Source organism: Phyllostomus discolor, chromosome X (assembly GCF_004126475.2).
Source record: "Phyllostomus discolor isolate MPI-MPIP mPhyDis1 chromosome X, mPhyDis1.pri.v3, whole genome shotgun sequence".
Classification (NCBI taxonomy): domain Eukaryota; kingdom Metazoa; phylum Chordata; class Mammalia; order Chiroptera; family Phyllostomidae; genus Phyllostomus; species Phyllostomus discolor.
Genome location: NC_050198.1, coordinates 54192319 through 54214011, shown reverse-complemented (window position 1 = coordinate 54214011; position 21693 = coordinate 54192319). Strand labels below are relative to the sequence as shown.

At 37.1% G+C, this 21693-nt stretch overlaps 1 protein-coding gene and 1 pseudogene across 1 annotated transcript in view; one reads left to right on the top strand and one right to left on the bottom strand.

Moving 5' to 3' along the window:
- COL4A5 (collagen type IV alpha 5 chain) overlaps window positions 1–21693 on the top strand; it is a 295836-nt gene that overhangs the window by 128727 nt on the left and 145416 nt on the right. The window contains exon 4 of the mRNA XM_036016745.1: window positions 11084–11128. Coding sequence (XP_035872638.1) covers window positions 11084–11128 — 45 coding nt within the window. The remainder of the gene's footprint in view (window positions 1–11083; window positions 11129–21693) is intronic.
- LOC114505547 lies at window positions 7048–8172 on the bottom strand (annotated as a pseudogene).

Here is a 21693-nt window from a genome sequence, read left to right as displayed (position 1 = left end):
ATTATTTCTATTGGTTTCAAGTATACAGCACAGTGATTAACTGCTGTATACTTGCAGCATAATGATTAAATAATATTATATTATATATTGATTCTTTTTTGTTTTGATTTGATTTTTATTATTGTTTATGCTGTTACAATTGTCCCAATATTTCCCCCTTCACCCATCCCTGCTCAGCCTGCCCCTGACTTCCATAGTCGGTGTCAATCCTCACATCATTGTCCATGTCCATGGGTCATGCATATATGTTTTTTGACTAATCCTTTCACCCTCTTTCAAACAGTCCCTACCTCCCTCTTCCACTCTTACTGCTGTCAGTGTATTACATGATTCTATACCTCTGGTTCAGACTTTTTCATTAGATTCCTCTTATAAGTGGCATCATATGGTATTTGTCTTTCACCAACTGGTTTATTTCACTTAGCTTAATAGTCTCCAATTCCACCCATGCTTTCCCAAACGGTAGGAATTCTTTCTTTTTCTCTGCTGCATAGAATTCCATTGTGCAAATGTACCACAGATTTTAATCCCCTCATCTACTGATGGGCACTTAGGCTGTTTTCAACTCTTGGCTATTATAAATAGTGATGGTATGAACATGGGGGTGCATAAATTCTTGAATTGTTATATCAGAATTCTTGAGGTATATTCCCAGCAATGGATATGTAGGGTCAAAAGGCAGTTCCATTCTTAATTTTTTGAGGAAATTCCATACTGTTTTCCACAGTGGTTATACCAGTCTGCATTCCCACCAATAGTGCATTAGGGCTCCCTTTTTTCTACATCCTTACCAGCACTTCTTGTTTGTTGATTTATTGATGATAGCCATTTTGACAGGTGTGAAGTGATATCTCATTGTGCTTTTAATTTTCATCTCTCTAATGGCTAGTGATATTGAGCATTTTTTTCATATGTCATTTGTATGTCCTCCTTGGAGAAGTGTCTATTCAGGTCCTTTCCCTACTTTTTAATTTTGTTTTATTTATTGACTTTAGAGAGGGAGAGAAAGGGAGAGAGAGAGATCAATTTGTTGTTCCACTTATTTATGCATTCATTGGTTGATTGTTTTATGTGCCCTTACTGGGAATCAAACTGGCAACCTTGGCATATCCAGACAAAGATATAACCAACTGAGCTACACAGCCAGGGCCTTTTTCCCATTTTTTAATTGGATTGTTTGTCTTCCTAGTGTGTAGTCCTATGAGTTCTTTATATGTTTTGGAGATCAAATCTTTGTGTCATTGGCAAATATGTTCTCCCATTAAATTGGTATGCTTTTCATGTTGATGATGGTTTCTTTAGCCATGCAGAAGCTTTTTAATTTGATGTAGTATAATTTGTTTATTATTTCCTTTATTTGCCTTGCCCTTGGTGATGTGTTGGCAAAATATCACTATGTGAGATATCTGAAATTTTACAGCCTGTGCTTTCCTCTAGGATTTTTATGTTGTCACAACTTATATTTAAATCTTTTATCCATTTTGAGTTTATTTTTGTGTATGGTGTAAGTTGGTCATCTAGTTTCATTTTTTTTGCATGTACCAGTCCAGTTCCCCCAACACCATTTATTGAAGAGACTGTCTTTACTACATTGTATGTTCATGCCCCCTTTGTGAAATATTGACCATAGAGACATGGATATTTTTCTGGGCTCTCTATTCTGTCCCATTGATCTCTGTGTCTGTTCTTATGCCAATATCAGACTGTTTTTTTTTTTTATTACAGTGGCCTTGTAGTATAGTTTGATCAAGTATTGCGATCTCTCCAACTTTGATCTTTTTCAAGATTGCCAAGGCTATTCAGGGCCTCTTGGTTCCATATAAATTTTCGGAGTGTTTTTTCTAGATTTGTGGAACATGCCATTGATACTTCAGTAGGAATTGCATTGAATCTATAGATTGCTTTGGGTAGTATAGGCATTTTAATGATGTTAGTTTTTCTAGTCCATGAACATGGTATATGCTTCCATTTATTTGTATCTTCCTCAATTTCTTCAGTGTTCTATAGCAAGGGTGTCCAACCTTTTAGCATCTCTAGGCCACATTGGAAGAAAGAGAATTTTCTTGGGTCACACATTAAATACATTGTAACACGTAATCACAAAATAATCTCATAATGTTTTAAGTAAATTTACGATTTTGTGTTGGACCATATTTACAGTCATCCTAGGCTGCATGTGTTCTGCAGACCACAGGTTAGACACCCCTGTTTTCTGAGTACAGGTTGTTTACCTCCTTGGTGAAATTTATTCCAAGTACTTTATATTTTTCATTGCTATAGTAAATGGGATTTTTTTTTTTTTTTAGTTTCTCTTTCTGATAGGTCATTGTTGATGTAAAAAAATGGCACTGGTTTCTGAATGTTAACTTTGTATCCTGCTATTTTGCTGAATTCACTTATTAGATCAAGCCGTTTTTTGGTGGAGACTATAGGGTATTCTATGTATGCTATCATGTCATCTGCAAATAATGATAGTTTTACTTCTTTCCAATTTTGATGCCTTTTATTTCTTTTTCTTGTCTGATTGCTGTGGCTAGAACTTCTAGTACTATATTGAATGAGTGGCAAAAGTGGACACACTTGTCTTGTTCCTGATCTTAAGGGAAACACTTTTAGTGTTCGCCCACTCAGTGTGATGTTGACAGTAGGTTTTTCATATATGGCTTTTATTAGGTTGAGGTATGTTCCGTCTACTCCCACTTTGCTGAGTGTTTTTATCATAAATGGTGTTGATTTTATCAAATGCTTTTTCTGCATCTATGGATATGATCATTTGATTTCTGTCCTTCATTTTGTTTATGTGATGTATTGTTTATTGATTTGTGAATATTGTACCATCCATGCATCCCTGGGAATAAATCCCACTTGATCATACAGTGTGATCTTTTTAATGTATTGCTGGATCTGGTTTGCTAATATTTTGTTGAGTATTTTAGATTTCTCTTCATCAGGGATATTAGCCTGTAATTTTTTTCTTTGTTGTGTCTTTACCTGATTTTGGAATTAGGATACTACTGGCCACATAAAAAAGAGTTTTGGAGTCTTCTCTCTTCTTGATAGGTACGTATCCATTGCCATTTTTCCCCTTTGTACCTATGTTCCCCTCTCTCCCTCTTTCTTCTTTCTTCTTCCAGTCCTTTTAGCATCTCTTGCAATGCTAGTTGGGTGGAGAGGCACTCTTTTAGCTTTTTTTTTTCTGGAAAGTTCTGTATTTCTTCCATTTTAAATGAGAGACTTGCTGGGTAGAGTAGTCTTGGTTGTAGGTCCTTGCTTTTCATTAGTTGAAGTATTTTGTGCTAGTTCTTTGTGGCTTATAGTGATTCTGTTGAGAAATCAGCTGATAGTCTTATGAGAGCTCCCTTGTATATTACTACCTCTTTCTCTTTTTCTCCCTTTAACATTTTCTTTTTTTCTTTAAATTTTGAAATTTTGATTGTAATGTATATTGGAATGGGCTGCTTTGGGTTCATCTTGATTGGGAACCTCTGCTTGCTGGACTTTTGTGACATTTTCCCTCACCAAATTGGGGAAGTTTTCTGTCAGTTTTTCAAACAACTTTTCTATACCTGCTCATTTTCTTTTCCTTCTGGGTATCTCTATGATGCGAACATTGTTACCTTTTTATCCCAAAGCACCCTCAAACTATCCTTGTTCTTTTTTAGGTTTTTTTGTTGTTGTTGTTTTATTTCTCTAACTGGATGCTTTTTTCTACCTTGTTTTCCAACTTGTTGATTCAATCCTCTGTTTCATCTAGTCTGCTTTTAATTCCTTCTAGTATATTCTTTATTTTCAATATGGTATTCTTTATTTCTTCCTGATTCTTATTTATACTTTCTATGTACTTTTTCCTGCTGCTGTAGTTCCCACTAAGTTCCTTGAAGCTCTCATAAAGTTCCTTTCAGTTCTCACTGAGTTCTTTGATCATCCTTATAACTGTTACTTTGAACTCTGTGTCTGAAAAATTGCTTGCCTCACATTCATTTAACTCTTTTTCTGAGGATTCCTCCTTTTCTTTTGATTGGGGGTTGGTTCTTTGTCTTCCCATTTTAGGTGACTCTTTTTGTTTGTTTCTGCATGTTGCAGTGATCTGCTTTGACCCCCTGACTTCATGGGGTGGCCCTCTGTGGTAGGAGACTTGTGGTAGGAGACCTGTGGGACTCAGTAGTGCAGCCTCCTTGATCTCCTGAGCTGGATGATCTAGGAATATCCTTTATGCTGTTTATGTGGGCTCTCCTGTTGTATTTGGATTTTGATTGTTATTGTCTCATTTGTTGGTGGGTTCTCCCCTCTAGTTGGCTGACTGAGAGTCAATCCCCACCGCATCTTGTATGCTGTTGCACAGGTGCTACCAGAACAGAACAAAACAAAACAACACAGAAAGCAAAACCCACACCAGGAAAATACCATCCAACAACAGCAATATCAATGACAACTGAGCAAATATTAATAAAATTGGAAAAAAATAAAAATATTATAAGAAGGGAAAATCGCATTAGATGACTATAGAAAGGAAAACTCATTTTGAGAGGGTAGAGGGAGAAGAAATAATGAGAGTAGAATAGAATCAAGGCAAAGAAAGGGAAAAATAAAATGTTAAATGTAAGTAAGAAAGGAAGGAAGAAGGCGAAATGGAATAAGAAAAAGGAAGATTAAAATATGAAATTTGGCCCTGGCTAGTATGCCTCAGTGGTTGTGTGCCAGCCTGCGAATCAAAGGGTCACCAATTCAATTTCCAGTCTAGGGCACATGCCTGGGTTGCTGGCCACGTCCCCAGTAGGGGGTGCCAAGAGGCAACCACACATTGATGTTTCTCTCTCTCTCTTTTCTCTCTCCCTTCTGATCTCTAAAAAAATAAAATAATTCAAATCTTTTAAAAAAAGAAAATAAAATGTGAAATTTAAATTGAAAACAGTGAAAAATTAGTAACAAAATTAAAAATAACAATGTAAATGAAAAATGAGCAAACTTTAATAAAGGTGGAAAGAGAATAAGAATATTATACAAAGTAGAAAAAAGAATATGAGATGACTAAAGGAAAGAAAAATGATTTTGAGTAAATAGAACGAGGAGAAATAATAAAGGTAAGGAATAGAAATAAGGTGAAGAAAGAAAAAATAAAATGAATATAAGAAGGGGAAGGAAGAAAGCAGAATGGAGTACGAAAGGGAAGAGTAAGCTATGAGATTTGAAATAAAAATAGTGAAGAAATAGAAAGAAAATGGGAAAAATGTTAAAAATCTGTGTGAAAGAAAAATAATGCAAGTAATGAAAAAGAACAAGATGGACTTCATCTAAGCAGAGTTTAGTGCTTTCTGTTGGCTTCTTGTTCTAGATATGTCTCTGGTAATATCAGATGCTGTCCCCATCTAACTCTAGGCAACCTGTTTGTGGGTGGAAGTGATGAACAGTCTGTGGCTGTGTCCTTCAGACTTGGCTGCATCCAGAATGGACCTTGCTGCTCTGCACTGCTGACTTTTTATCAGCACTAGGCCCAGGAGTGGGTCGTCTAATGTCTGAAAGTATTGCAGGTACCACCTCCACCTGCATCTATCTGCAGTCCTGCCATTAGTCCTAGCCTCGCTGCTGACCCATCTGTTTCTGAGTGGGCTTCTTGTGCAATTGGGGGTGGGGAGGATGGGGGCCCTGGATCTCCCCTTGGAGGTGCTGTTCAGACTTCAGGGAAGTTGGTGGATGTGTTCTCCCATCCCTGAACCACATGTCTTGGTCTTCCCCAGATTATTTTCAGTAATTTATAGTTTCTGATGAGTTAGCTCTCTGCTTCATGTGAGGGGCCAATTTGTGTAACAGGGTCAGCTCTTTCCTGCTTGGCTCTGATAGCAGCTCTCTATAAGAGCCTAGTGTTGGCGGGGCCCTGAATACCCCTTGTTGTGCCAAATTCTGATCTCTCTGCCTGCTGTTTTTAGTGCAATAGGATTTGGAGATCTAGTGTGGCTTTTTGGGGCCAATAAAAGTTTAGAACAGGCTAAAAAGCAATTTTTCCCTTCTGCAAGGTTCCTCTCCACAGTTGTATCAGCAGCAACTGATTAGCTCTTGCTGGGTGGTTGGGCACCTCTCACAGACTTGAGACTAGGGAATCCAGTTTTCTTCTCCAGTCTTCTCAGGAAGGTCTCTATTCTGCCCTCCCCCATGTTGCATCAATCTCTGATCTCTCTGCCCAGCTATTCTCAATGGGAAAGAACCCATAGGTCCAGTGTGGCTTGGTGCAGCTGAGAGAGGTTTAGAATGGTTCCAAGAGAAGCACTTTTCTCCTTCTGCTAGGTTTCTCTCCCTAACTGCACTTGCAATCTGGTCTCTTTACTGGCAGAGCCACTGTTTGTGGGGCCCTTGCCCAACTACATTTCAGCTCCTTTTCAAAACATCTCTATGCAGTACCCACACTGCAGTATTGAGTCACTCTGGTTTAATGTGCATACTACCTCCCTCAAAAGTAAAATATCCCTTGAGGTTACAGCTGGCTGAAGCCTGCAGGTACCTCTGACAGACCCAAGTTCCCTATCTGGAAATTTCCAAATTTGTGCTAGGCTGTGGATGTGCTGCTCACTGTGTGTGTAGCCTGGGTCTCACAGGCCCTGTGTGTTCTCCTAAATCACTCCTGATTAGGATTCAGGATCCCTGTGCAGGACTTTGGCCCCCTGGTCCAAGAGAAGAGGGATCCAAAGTCATGATTTCTGTCTGGTGCCTCCACTGCTGCAGGTACCATGCACAGGGTATTTCCCCTTCAACTTATAAAATCTCCTTACCAGATGGTATAAAGTATCTTCTGTACTTATTGACTTCAAAACTTCATATCAGCTAAGATTCCATTGATTGTTTAAGTTAATTGTTCAAAAATCATCCGAAAATCCAAGTCAGGGACAAGAGCAAGAAGCTGAGTCCACATACTTGGACTTCAAGTATGTGGACTCAGCTTCCACCTACTTGTCCTCCATCTTCCTCCTGTATTATTTATTCTTGATTCAGCAGTATACAAGATCAATTTCCCTATATCTTCATCAATGCTGTTATGAAACTTGGATTTTTTTTTGGCTGGGTACAGTGAACTTTATTGATGGTACATGACATAATAGGGCTCTCTGAGCCCCTCCCCTTCTTCATGGGGTCTGGGATGGAAACTGTGGAAGTCACGAGGTTCTCAGTATGTTGGGGGATTGATTTGAGGCAAGAACTCCCCAGCAGCTGAGGGTCTCTCTTCCTGTTGCTGGGGCTGATGGTCCAGGGGACTCTTAACCCTTGGAGGCCATGTGAACCACAAGGTTTACCACCCTGTTGCTGTAACCAAATTCATTGTCATACCAGAAAATGAGCTTGACAAAGTGGTCATTGAGGGCAATGCCAGCTCTGGCATCAAAGGTGGAGGAGTGAGTGTGATTGTTAAAGTTGCAGGAAACAGTCTTATCCTCCGTGTAGCCCAGGATGCCCTTAAGAGGGCCCTCTGACATCTGCTTCACTGTCTTTATGAAGTCATCATATTTGGCAGCTTTATCCAGGTGGCAGATCAGATCCACAGCTGACACACTGAGGGTGGGGACATGTAAGACCATGCCAGTGTGCCTCCCATTCAGCTCAAGGATGACCTTGCCCACAGCCTTGGCAGTGCCAGTGGTAGCAGGGATGGTGTTCTGGGTGGCAGTGATGCATGGACTGTGGCCATGAGTCCCTCCATGATGCCAAAGTTGTCATGGATGACCTTGGCCAGGGGTACCAAGCAGTTGGTGGTGCAGGAGGCATTTCTGACAATCTTTATGGAGTTGTCATACCTCCCATCACAAACATGGAGGCATCCACAGAAGGGGCAGAGATGATGACCTTCTTGGCTCCACTCTTCAGGTGAGCCCCAGCCTTCTCCATGGTGGTAAAGATACCAGTGGGGTCCACAGCATATTCAGCATGAGCATCATCACCCCATTTGATGTTGGCAGGATCTCACTCCTGGAAGATGCAGGTGTACTTTCCATTGCTGACAAGCCTTTGAACTTGCCATGAGTAGAATCATGCTGGAACACGTAGACTATGTAGGTGAGATCAATGAAGGGGTCATTGATGGTCACAATATCCACTTTGCCAGAGTTAAAGACAGCCCTGGTGACCAGATGCCCAATATGGCCAAATCTGTTCACTGCCACCTTCACCATTGTGTCTCGAGGCAGCAGTTGGCACTGCACAGAAAGTTGCAGCTGTCTGTCAAACAGAAGGAACAGAGATCCTGAAACTTGGATTTTTGACAGTCAGATGAAAGCTGGTCTCTCAATGTACTTACTTATAGCTTGAATTTCTCTCATTAAAAGTGGGATTTAGGCATCTTTTCATATGTCTAAGAATCAGTTGTGTTTTCTTTGAACTGTCTATTCATATCATTTGCCCATTTTCTACTGTATTGTTGGTGTTTTCATACTTCGATGATCTATTTATATAGTAGGAAGATTAACCTGTGTGTTCTGAGTTGCAGTTATTTTCCCCTGGTTTGTCATTTGTCTTTGTTGGATGTCTACATTGTGTATATATTTATGTGTTTCTATGTGTGTTTTTCAGAGGTCTTTTATGGCTTTTAGATTTTGAGTAGGAAATGCTTTTCCCATCATATACTAGAATTTTAAAATAATTATCCAATGTTTTCTTCCATTATTTTAGTTAGTTTCATTTTTTACGTATAAACATTTTATCCACTTATAATTCATTCTGGCATATAATTTTTGATGTAAGTACTACCTTTATTTTTTCCTGATGTTCTTTACAAGTATGTCCCAATATAGTTTTCCTCAACTGCTTTGCAGTGCTACCTTCATTATGTATCAAATTCACATGAATATATGGGATTGTTTATGAACCTTCCATATTGTTCCAGTGGTTTGCTTATTCAATCTCAGAACCAAACTTTTAAATATTGACATGCTATATTTTTATATCTCACAAGGCTAGTGTCCCCTTGTTGGTCTTTTTTCATTTGTTTTCAGAATTTTCCTCAATGTTCATGCTTGTTTATCTTCCCATATGAACTTTAGAGTCACCTTGTCCAGTTAAAAAACTCCCCTGTTATTTATATTCTTATTGTACCTAATTTATAAGAAGTTGGTTGAGAATTCACTTTTTCATACAGAATCCTATTATCTAAGAACATTTTGCCTTTCTATTTGTTCAGATCTTCCTTATGAATATTGTAACATTTCTTGTTAAGCCCATTTTTAAATATTTTATCTTGTTTTTGCTATTAAAAATTTTATGTTTTCTTCCCTTATGTTTTCTAACAGGTAGTTGTTGGTATATAAGAAAGCTATTGATTTCTTAATATTAATTTTATATACAGTTATTTTACTGCATTATCTCATTGATTATAGTATATTTTCCTTTAATTATCTTGGGTTTTCTATGCATGCCATCATATTATTTGCAAATAGTCATTGTTTTTGCTTCATCCTTTCCAATTTTGTTTACCTCTAATTTCTCTCTCTTATCTAACCATTTTGGATAGCACAACTAGTACAATCTAAGGTATCCTTATCTTATTCCTACCTCTAGTGGAAATACACAAAAGAATTCATTGTGCAAATGGTCTTCTAGTTGTTTTAAAATAGAATTACTTTTCTTTAATCTTTTTAGAGATGTATCTGTTGTAGAAAGAGTAGAATATTAAACATTTTTTAAGAAGCGAGGTATGGTAGGCAGAATAATACCCACCCCTAAAGGTGTCCTTGACCTAATCCCCAGAACCTGTGAATAGTTAGATTACACAGACAAGTGAAATTAAGATTGCAGAAGGAATTGAAGTTGATAATTAGCTGTTCTTAAACCAGGGAAGTTATTCTGGATTGTGTGGGTGGCCCCAGTGTACTCATGAGGGTCCTTTAAATGTGGGGGAAGAAGACCGAAGAGTCAGTGTCAGAGTGTTACGTTAGAAAGACTTGTTCAGTCATTGCTGGTTTTGAAGATTTAAGATGGCCAAGAGCTGAGGAATGCTGGTAGCTCTAGAAGCTGGAAAAAGGTAGGAAATTGATTCTCCCCCTAAAACCTTCAGGGGAGAAGTAACAGTTTTGCCACTGAAACATTTGTCATACTTCTGACTTCTAGAACAGTAAGGTTGTGTTGTTTTAAGCTGCAAAGTTTATAGTAATTTGTGACAACAGTATAGGAAACTAATATACCAGGTAACCTTTTCTCAAAATGAAGTTTTTCACAGGAGCCCCACATAAAACAGATAAAAACAGAGCTGCACTGATTGAAGGAGGGCTGTGACATAGTCATGAAGGAACAGCCAATGGAACCTCTAAGGGTGTGAATTGAATAGGTTGGAAACCACTTTTATAAAGTCAAGTGTCCCAGTTTAATTAAAGCTATTTAAAGTTTCAGCCAGTGGGATACTAGCTATATATTCCACCGAAATTCCTGCCTTTTGGAGCAAAATAAGGTTTTATGTATTTCATTTTTAAAGAAATTAATAAAAAGATTGACTTTATATTTTAAGCATTGCAATTACAATTAGGAAGGGGTAAATAGATTAACACATGTGGGCAGCCTCTTTTTGCATGGAATCTAGTAGAAACTAGAAGGAATAGGAATGATTCTTTCTTGTTATTTCTTAAGCTCGGCCAGTAGAAAGTGCTTATAAAAGAAAGAAGAGGTTTAAAACAAAAAAACCTGAAGAATAGTACATTTTTGGGCTCAGGGATGGTGCTACATATTAACAGCATGGCAAACAGATTAGCATAATATAGAAACTGCCCAGATTTTCAGCACTTACTTTGTTTATACATAAATAATTTGTGGGATATCTGCCCCACTACTTCATTTTTGTTTTCTTGCATAATTCATAATTTACTTCACAGGTATAAAGTTTCATCTACATGTCAGCAATTTCCTTATCAGTAAATAAAGGCCTTTAGTATTTTGATCACATAATAACTTACCTCAATGCTTTCAATTTCAATAATAAATGCTTCTTCCTTGGGTATGTAAATTTCTCATTAATTTTCACCAAGTTTTGTAAAAATTTAATTCTCTCCTTTTGTATTCTAAAATTTGTTGAGAGTTATTTGGAGGGAAAAAGAACTAAGTATATTGTATTTTTCAGGGTGATGATGGAATTCCAGGGCCACCAGGACCAAAAGGAATCAGAGTAAGTAATATTTGCTTGTGTATCAATGTGTTGTTGGTCAAAACAGAGAAGAAGCCAATGAAATATTACAAGACAAAAGAAGAAAGCACTCAATATTGAAATACAAAAAAAATGTAGTATTTAAAAAGTTGAATGTAGGAATTATCTTTACACATCCAGATGTCTATATAAACTAATATAAGAAGATTTTTAAATAGTTTATGGTTAAAAAATTACAATGTGATAAATTCTAACAACTCGCCAATTTATTAAAAATATATATCATACAAGTGGTCTAAACCAGAACTTCCCAAATCACTGTGATCATCTCAGTCCTCTGGGTTCAGAGGGCTGGACCCTCAGGCTGTGTATCCTCTCAGTGTACTATGTACACATACTATAATTTTCTTTGTGTATCTTGAAGAGGATAAGTTTGGTATGCAATGGTTTAAACTGCTCTTAAAGGTAACTACTTTTGAAAGAATGCAACATTTCCTTAATTCTAGAATGATTGAGTTGTCAAGTTGTAATGTTCTGGAAATCAAGATGTCTCTCAAATTTGAAGTGTGCATTTAGTGTAATTTTTCTGACAAGCTTTTAAGTGAACTTATGTTTCAGTGTGCTCTGGAATTGGCAGGTACTAAAGTATAAAAGTAGTACTGGCTTTTGGAAAATCATATTCAACTTTTCAGAACCTCAGTTTCTTCATTTGTTAAACTAGAGACTCAAACAATACTGTCTCCAAGGTTCATTTTAGCTTTGAAATTCTGTATTCATAGACTGATGAGGCACCTTAATTTGAGTATAAATTACATGGGTGGTGGCATAACATGTTTATCTGTGTAACAAAGACAATTAAACATTCTGATCCTTTGACCTCTAGAAATTTAATGTCTGTACACATTTTCTATAAACTTTAAAACATTTTGTTTACTGCTTTCTGCAGAAAACTGTACTTGAACAATTAAAATAAATAATTTTAAAAACATTCTGTTTACTGTATTAAAATTTTTAGCAACAACTAGTTAGCTTTGTATGCTCTTTATAACTAGTGTGGGTAGGATACTGGAAAAACAGGAAAGAAACTCAAAATCCTTAGTTTCTTTTATCAGACATATTTCTGTATTTTTCTGTAATAAATGAATATCAATATACTATTAAAGCTCTTCATAAAAATCATAAAATATCTCATATTAACTTTAGCTATTGTTAACTATATCCTAAGCACTGTTGAGGCAAAAAAAAAAGAACAACCTGTCCATCCTATCAGTTCCAATTTCCAAGTGTCTGGGAGTGCCAAAATAGCCCATGTTCCTCAGCTAGAACTCCAGAAGTGCTTAGAACTAGGTGGCCTGATAGTTCCTATATCCTCAGGTCTCAGCTCACAGGCAACTTTTGACATGCAGATTGAATAATATACTATTATGGAAATTTTAAGCATATACAAATGTAAGGAGACTATAGTACAATAAACCACATTCCTCCCAGCATATCTCTCTGATAACCACTCTATTATTATGACACTTAAAAATTAGTAATGATTTTTCAGTGTACTTTAAAACTCAGTCCATATTCAGATTTCCTCAATTGTCTCAAAGATGTCTTTTTATAATTGATTTGTTTGAATCAGTATCGAAGTAAGTTACACATATTACATTGAGTTGCTGTTTTCCTTAAGCATCTTTTATTATGCCATTGGAGAAACTGAGTCATTTGTATTGTACTATGGTCCACATTCTGAAACAGGCTGATTGTTTACTTCTGGTGTCATTGAAGTGGTTCCTCCGTTCCCTCATATTTTCTGCAAATTGGAGGTTGCCTTGGAAGAGGCACTAGAGAACTTTCTGAGGATTCAGAATGAACTATACACTTAAGATTTGTGCATTTTACAGTATGTACATTATACTGCAAAAAATTTTAAACAAAACAGAAAAAGAACCAAAAACGTACCAATAAAAAAGATCCTGCTATGTTTGTAACCATCAAGTGGATGGCTCAAAACATATCTAAGAAGGATTTATGTACTGATCACTTCAATAAAATTGTGTGGCTTGTGGAAAAAAACACTTTATATGTAGTGCTGTGTACTTACTACTGAATTACATCTTATGGCCCAAATATCTGTCTATCCCCCTTTTTGATGCTAGGTTTGATCAGTGGTCTCAGGGTTATGAGCCTGATTCTGCCTTCAAAAATTTCCCCTTCAGCTTTCACATAATGGTTTAGCATGCATTGATGACCATTACCTAAATCCATTTTTTTTTCATTTAGAATTGCAAACTGATGATTTTAAAAATCTATTAATCTTTCATTTATTAGCTAGAATTCTAATTTATCAGCTGGAATTCTAATAGGGTAATGAGTTGGTACAAAAGCAACGTCAAATGATGATCAAGGAAGGATTTTTGTTGTTATCCTTACAAACACACAGAATTTACTGGTTTCAATCATTCATACTCATTCTTCATTTTGAAGCCCAAATTGTCCCATCTTAAATCTGTACATGCCCCTTCAAGTTGGTCCCTGTCCTGTATCCTTTTGACAAAACAATATTGATCTTTGGTAACTTCCTTGCTTCATGATATAAAACCCTTTAGGCTTATTCTGTTACTTCCTTTTCAGATCTGTAATTGACCATGTTTATGACTCCAGGTTCTTTTTAGTGAAAAATGTGAATGTTAGTCTGAATGTTAAGGGTTTTTGTTGCTATTGTACTTGTCATCGTTTTGACCTCTTTTTAGTGGACAGAGTTAGGAAATATGTATTTTTTTTATTTTATTTTAATCATTGTTCAAGTACAGTTTTCTCCCATTTACTCCCATTCCAGCGCACCCACCCAACTCTCCCTACTTCCCTCCCATTACCCCCACCCTGAGTTTTTGTCCATGTGTCCTTTAAATTTCTTCCTGTAAACCCTACCCACTACCCCCTGAAATTCCCTCTTCTCTCCCCTCTGGTCACTGTCAGACTATCCCCTTTTTCAGTGTCTTTGGTTATATTTTGCTTGTTTCTTTGTATTGTTGTTTAGGTTCCTGTTAAAGGTGATATCATGTGGTATTTGTCTTTCACTGCCTGGCTTGTTTCACTTAGCATAATGCTTTCCAGCTCCATCCATGCTGTTGCAAAGGGTAGGAGCTCCTTCTTTCCTTCTGCTGCATAGAAATCCATTGTATAAATGTACCATAGTTTTTTGATCCATTCATTTACTGATGGGCATCTAGGTTGCTTCCAGCACCTAGCTATTGTAAATTGTACTGCTATGAACATCCAGGTGCAAAGGTTTTTTTGTATTGGTGTTTTAGTATTCTTAGGATAGAGTCCCAGAAGTGGAATTGCTGGGTCAAAAGGCAGATCCATTTTTAGTTACCTGAGGAAGTTCCATACTGCTTTCCATAGTGGTTGTACCAGTCTGCAGTCCCACCAACAGTGCACTAGGGACCCCTTATCTCCACAACCTCTCCAACAATTGTTGTTTGTTGCTTTGTTTATGATGGCCATTCTGACTGATGTGAAGTGGTATCTCATTGTGGTTTTAATCTGCATCTCTCTGATAGCTAGCGATATTGAACATCGTTTCATGTGTCTTTGGATTTTCTGCATGTCCTCCTTGGAGAAGTGTCTGTTCAAGTACTTTGCCCATTTTATAATTGGATTCCTTGTCTTCTTAGCGTGCAGTCGTGTAAGTTCTTTATATATTTTGGAGATTAAACCCTTGTCTGAGGTATCATTGGCAAATATGTTTTCCCATACAGTTGGTTCTCTTTTTATTTTGATACTGTTTTCTTTAGCTGTGCAAAAGCTTTTTATTTTGATGAGGTCCCATTTGTTTATTCTTTCCTTTATGTCCCTTGCCCTAGGAGACAAGTCAGTAAACAAGTTTCTGCGTGAATTATCTGAGATTTTCCTGCCTGTGTTCTCTTCTAGGACTTTAATGGTGTCACAGTTTATATTTAAGTCTTTTATCCACCTTGAATTTATTTTTGTATAAGGTGTAAGTTGGTGCTCGAGTTTCATTTTTTTGCACGTGGCTGTCCAGTTCTCCCAACACCATTTGTTGAAGAGGCTATTTTTATTCCATTTTATGTTGCTGCTTCCTTTGTCAAATATTAATTGACTGTAGAGGCTTGGGTTTATTTCTGGGCTCTCTGTTCTGTTCCATTGGTCCATGTGCCTGTTATTATGCCAGTACCAGTCTGTTTTGATTACAGTGGCCTTGTAGTATAGTTTAGTGTCAGGTATTGTGATCTTTCCTACTTTACTCTTCTTTCTCAAAATTGCAGCAGCTATTCGGTGTCATTTATGGTTCCATATAAATTTTTGAACTGTTTGTTCTATGTCTGTGGAATAAGCAATTGGTACTTTAATAGGAATTGAATTGAATGTGTAAATTGCTTTTGGTAGTATGGACATTTTGATGATATTCTTCCAATCTATGAACATGGTATATGTTTCCATTTGTTTGTGTCTTCCTTGATTTCTCTCCTCAGTGTTATGTAGTTTTCTGAATACAGGTCTTTTACCTCTTTGGTTAGGTTTATTCCTAGGTATTTTATTTTTCTTTTTGCTATTTCAAATGGGATTATTTCCTTGATTTCTGCTTCTGCTGTTTCATTGTTGGTGTACAGAAATGCCTTTGATTTCTGGATATTGACTTTGTATTCCGCTATTTTGCCAAATTCATTTATTAGGTCAAGCAGTTTTTTGGTGGAGTCTGTAGGATTTTCTACATACGCTATCATGTCATCTGCAAACAGTGAACAGTTTTGTTTCCTCCTTTCCCATTTGGATTCCTTTTATTTCTTCTTCTTGTCTGATTGCTGTGGCTAGAACTTCCAGTACTATATTGAATAGAAGTGGTGAGCATGGACATCCTTGTCTTGTTTCTGATCTTAGTGGAAAAGATTTTAATTTTTGCCCATTGAGTATGATGTTGGCTGTAGGTTTCTCATATATGGCCTTTATTATGTTGAAGAATGCTCCCTCTATTCCCACTGTGCTGAGTGTTTTTATCATGAATGGGTGCTGTACCTTATCAAATGCTTTTTCTGCATCTATTGATATGATCATGTGGTTTTTGTCTTTGCTTTTGTTTATGTGATGTATTACATTTACTGATTTGCAAATATTGTACCATCCTTGCATCCCTGGAATGAATCCCACTTGGTCATGGTGTATGATCTTCTTAATGTACTGTTGGATGCGTTTTGCCATTATCTTGTTGAGGATTTTAGCATCTATCTTCATCAGTGATATTGGCCTGAAGTTTTCTTTCTTTATTATGTCTTTATCAGGTTTTGGAATTAGGATGATGTAGGCCTCATAAAAAGAGTTTGGGAGTCTTCCATCTTTTGAATTTTTTGAAATAGTCTGTGAAAGATAGGGGTTAACTCTTCCTTAAATGCTTTGTAGAATTCTCCTGTGAAACCATCTGGTCCAGGGCTTTTTTGTGTGTTGGGAGTTTTTTGATTACTGCTTCAATTTCTTTTGCTGTTATTGGTTTGTTCAGACTTTCTGCTTCTTTTTTATTGAGTTTTGGAAGATTACATTTTTCTAGAAATTTTTCCATTTCATCTAGGTTTTCAAATTTCTTGGCATACAGTTCTTCATAGTAATTTCTTACAATCCTTTGTATTTCTGCGGTATGTGTTGTAATCTCTCTGCTTTCATTTCTGATTGTGTTTATTTGGGTTTTCTCTCTTTTTTTCTTGATGAGTCTGCTTAAAGGCTTGTCGATTTTTTTATCTTTTCAAAGAACCAGCTCTTGGATTTATTGATCTTTGGAATTGTGCTTTTAGTCTCTATGTCATTTAATTCTGCTCTGATCTTGGTTATTTCCTTCCTTCTACTTGCTCTGGGCTGTCTTTGTTGTTGTTCCTCAAGTTCTTATAGACGTAGGGTTAGGTTGTTTTTTTGAAATGTTTTTAACTTTTTTAGGTGGGCCTGTATCGCTATGAACTTCCCTCTCAGGACAGCCTTGGCTGTGTCCCATAAGTTTTGGGTTGTTGTGAGTTCATTTTCATTTGTTTCCAGAAACCTTTTGATTTCTTCCCTAATATCATTCTTGACCCATTCATTGTTTAATAGCATGCTATTTAATCTCCATGAATTTGAGTGTTTTTTTCTTTCCCTTGGGGTTGGTTTCTAATTTCAGTCGCTTGTGCTCCAAGAAAATGCTTGGTATGATTTCAGTTTCTTGAAATTGTTGAGGCTTGTTTTGTGTCCTATCATGTGGTCTACCTTTGAGAATATTCCGTGTACATTTGAAAAGAATGTATATTTAGCTTCTTTTGGATGGAGGGTTCTTTATATATCAGTAAAGCCCATTTCATCCAGGGTATTTTTCAATGCCACAATATCTTTGTTGATATTTTGTTTGGAAGATCTGTCCATTTTTCATAGTGGGATGTTAAAATCCCCACAATAATTGTGTTGCTGTCAGTATCTTTCTTGAAGTCCTCTAATATTTTCTGTATGTATTTGGGTGCTGCTGTGTTGGGTGCATATATGTTTACAATATTTATGTCTTCTTGGTGGATTCTTCCCTTGAGTATTAAGAAATGACCTTCTGGGTCTCTCTTTATGGTCCTTTTTTGGAAGTCTGTTTTGTCAGATATCAGTATCGCTACCCCGGCTTTTTTTTCCTGTCCATTTTCTTGGAAAATTTGTTTCCAGCCCTTCACTTTCAGCCTGTGCAGATCTTTTATCCTGAGGTGGGTCTCTTGTAGACAGCATCTGTGTGGGTCATGTTTTCTTATCCGATTAGCTATTCTACGTCTTTTGATTGGAGCATTTAATCCATTTACGTTTAAGGTTATTATTGATAGGTACTTATTCATTGCCTTTTATGTATGTGTGTTACTCTATAACTCTCTCTTTTCCTTTCTTTCCTTAAAGCAGTCCCTTTAGCATCTCTTGCAGAGCTGGTTTAGTGGAGGTGTATTCTTTTAGACTTCTTTTGTCTGAGAAGCTTCTTATTTGGCCTTCTATCTTGATTGAGAGCCTTGCTGGGCAAAGTAGTCATGGTTGCAGGCCTCTGGTTCTCATTACTTGGATTATTTCTTGCCATTCTCTTCTGGCTTGGAGTGTTTCCATTGAGAAGTCAGCTGTTAGCCTTATTGGGACTCCCTTGTATGTTACTTCCTGTTTCTCCCTCACTGCCTTTAAGATTCTCTGTTTGTCTTGAAATTTTGCCATTTTAATTATGATGTGTCTTGAGGTGGGCCTCCTTGGGTTCCTCTTGATTGAGACTCTCTGTGTTTCCTGGATTTGTGTGACTTTTTGTCTCATCAAATTAGGGAAGTTTTCCATCATCACTTGTTCAACTAGGTTTTCTATCCCTTGTTCTTCTTCTTCTCCTTGTACCCCTATTATACGGATATTATTACGTTTCATATTGTCTTGCATTTCTCTTAATCCCTCTTCATTCTTTCTGAGCCTCTTTTCCTTTTCTTGTTCTTTCTGGGTGTTTTCTCCACTTTGTCCTCTAGCTCACTGATCTGATCTTCTGCTTCATCGATCCTGCTTTTCATTCCTTCCACTGTGTTCTTCAGTTCAGAAATTGTGTTCTTCATTTCCTCTTGGCCCTTTTTGAGAGTTTCTATTTCCTTTTTTATGCTGATGTAGTTTTCAGTGAGTTCATTGTAGCTTTCCTGTAGTTTCTGGTAGCTCATTGTGAGCTCATTGAGCTTCCTGATAATCATTGCTTTGAACTCAATATCTGATAGTTGAATTGCCTCTATTTCATTCAGCATTCTTTCTGAGGCTTCCTCCTTTGCTTTCATTTGGGGTTTGTTTCTTTGTCTTCCCATTGTTTGTGAGACTCTTCTTGTTCACCTCAGCTTCTTATATTGATCTCTTCTGGCTCCCTGGGTTTGTGTTGTGAACTTCTTTAGTAGAATAGCAGTGAGTTTCAGTGGTGCTGTTTCCTTGATCTCCCAAGCTCACTGGTCTTAGGCTGTCGTTTAAGTTGACTTTGTGTTTGCCTTTGGGTTTTGACTGTTCTTGAGTCTTTCTTTGGTGCTTCCTTCCCGCCAGCTGGTTAAATGAGGGTCACTCTGTCCACCACCTCCTTTATTTTGTTGTGCTGGTGAGGGCAGGTTGTGTTGAAGCCGGTTCTTCTGTGTGTGTAAGGTTTAAAGAATTCTTGCTCAGTTGTTTGTACTGGGTACTGTCTCTACTGTTTAGTTGTATTTCCAGATAGGTCCTGGATTGAGGTATGTGTGGTTTACTACTCCCTCCTTCACCTTCTTCTGTTGTTATCTGTTAGTGGTTCCTTTGTTGTTGGGTTTCCTCTTCCAGTGGGTATCCTGGTGTTCTTCTCCTCCACCTATTCTTTTGTGTCTTGTTGCTGCACTCTTGTTAGGGTCTGGTCTTTGGTCTTTCAGTTCTGCCACAATCCTTTGTCCCCTATTTTCAAAAATGCTGAAGTATGTTGGTTGCTTGCCTCTCTACTCCATAGATCGGTCAGGATTTTCTCCCCTGAGCAGAGGAAAGCCGAATCTGCTCCTTCCTACTCCGATGCCATCTTAGCCCCCCTCACAAAATATGTATTTTTAAGAGAAAAATCATGCATTCATATTATTACTTCCAACTGAAATTTAAAATAATTTTTTTTGTATACTTATTCTTTCTTCTTGCCCTCTCTCTCTTCCTAAGGTGAAAATCTTGATTTCAAGTGACCTTAATATGATTTGTTATTTCCTTTACCCTACAATATACCTATTTTGTTTTCAAAATAGCAGTTTACAAATTAACAAAATAACAATTTCAACTTTAATGATAGTAATAGAATTCTTAAATGATTCTTAAAATTATTTCTTTGCTTTTCGCTTTTCCTCTTTGAATTTACTAATTTCACAAAGGAATTGTAGTTAAAATACAACATGTGTCTGGAAATAGTCCAGCCATTCTTAATATAATCAGAATGGTTTGTGCAACACCAGTGTGACCTGGCAGCCAAGGAGAGTGGACTGGAAGGTACATGCGTGAACAGTGTAGTTCACTGTACTAGTCAGTGGGCACAGTAGACACCACCAAGTGAGCATGTGTACTGTGTAGCTGTCATATTAAAAATGACTGAGCGAATAGAGCAACAAATCTGCATCATATTTTGCCTTAAGCTTGAACATTCCTCTGCAGAAACTATTCAGATGATTCAGAAGGCCACCACTATGGGCTCCTGGTAACTGGCAGCTTCATCATGAAAACTTGCCAGCTCATGCATCATGTCTCATGCAGAGCTGTTTGGTGAAATATCAAATCACCCAGGTGACTCAGTCCCCCTACATCCTAGATTTGGCATCCTGCAGCTTCTAGCTTTTCCCAAAACTAAAATCACCTCTGAAAGGAAAGAGATTTCAGACTGTTGATGAGATTCAGGAAAATAATGTCAGGGCAGCTGATGGCAATTAGGAGAACTGTGTGAGGTGATAAGGTGCCTGCCTACTTGGAAGGGGCCTGGGGTGTCACTGTCCTATGTACAATTTTTCTTTTATCTTGTATCTTCTTCAGTAAACATCTCTATTTTTCATATTACATGGCTGGATACCTTCTGGACAGACCTCATGCTGTTTTAAAGGCACTTGAAGTAATTCTTTTCTCTATATGATTACATCAGAAACTTGATATACATTAAATTCATTAGTTCCCCTTTGTTTTCAACTTTTTTATGATTTTATTTATTTATTTTTAGAGAGGGAAGGGAGGGAGAAAGAGAGAGAGAGAAAAATCAATATGTGGCTGCTAGGGGCCTGGCCTGCAACCCAGGCATGTGCCCTGACTGGGAATCGAACTTGCGATGCTTTGGTTCGCAGCCCATGCTCAATCCACTGACCTATGCCAGCCAGGGCTTGTTTTCAACTTTTAATGATTTCCTTTTTACTGCTTTTTAATTTTGATTTCTAATACATTTACATTGTTTTTAAGGTATACTCAGAAATGTTCATCATCCACCCTTCCCACCCTCTTATTTTGTTTTCTCCTTTATCCCAGAAATAATCATTTATCATTATTTTATATCATTTTTCATTTTTTCATTGCTAAGTTATCACTACCATTCTTATACCATGGTAGCATATTATATATACCTCTTACACTTTGTTTCTTTTATTTAACATTATATGCTGGAGACTACAACTTACTTCAATGTACAGAAATCTTCCCTCATTTTTTTCTTAACACCTGCATGCGTTTACATTATGTGGATTTACCATACTTTATTTAGTCGTGTCTCTATTGTTTCTAATCTTTAGCTATCAATCCAGTTCTATGGTCTTGTCTAAAATTTAGCTATAATAACGCTGCAGTGAATAACCTTGAATTTCGTATTTTGTTTAATAATTTCTAGAGTACCTTTGGAGTAAATCCTTAGAAATGAACTGCTTCAAAGGGTAAATATATGTATAGTTTTACTAGATACTTCCAAATTTTTCTCCATGTCATTTGAATCCCATTAGCAGTATATTAGAGTACTATTTTCTTATACCCTTACCTACAAAGAATATTGTAAAATTTGTAGTTTAGCTAATTTTGACAGGGAAATTCATTGAAGGAATTTTGGGTGATCACATTGATATTCTCTGAGGCAG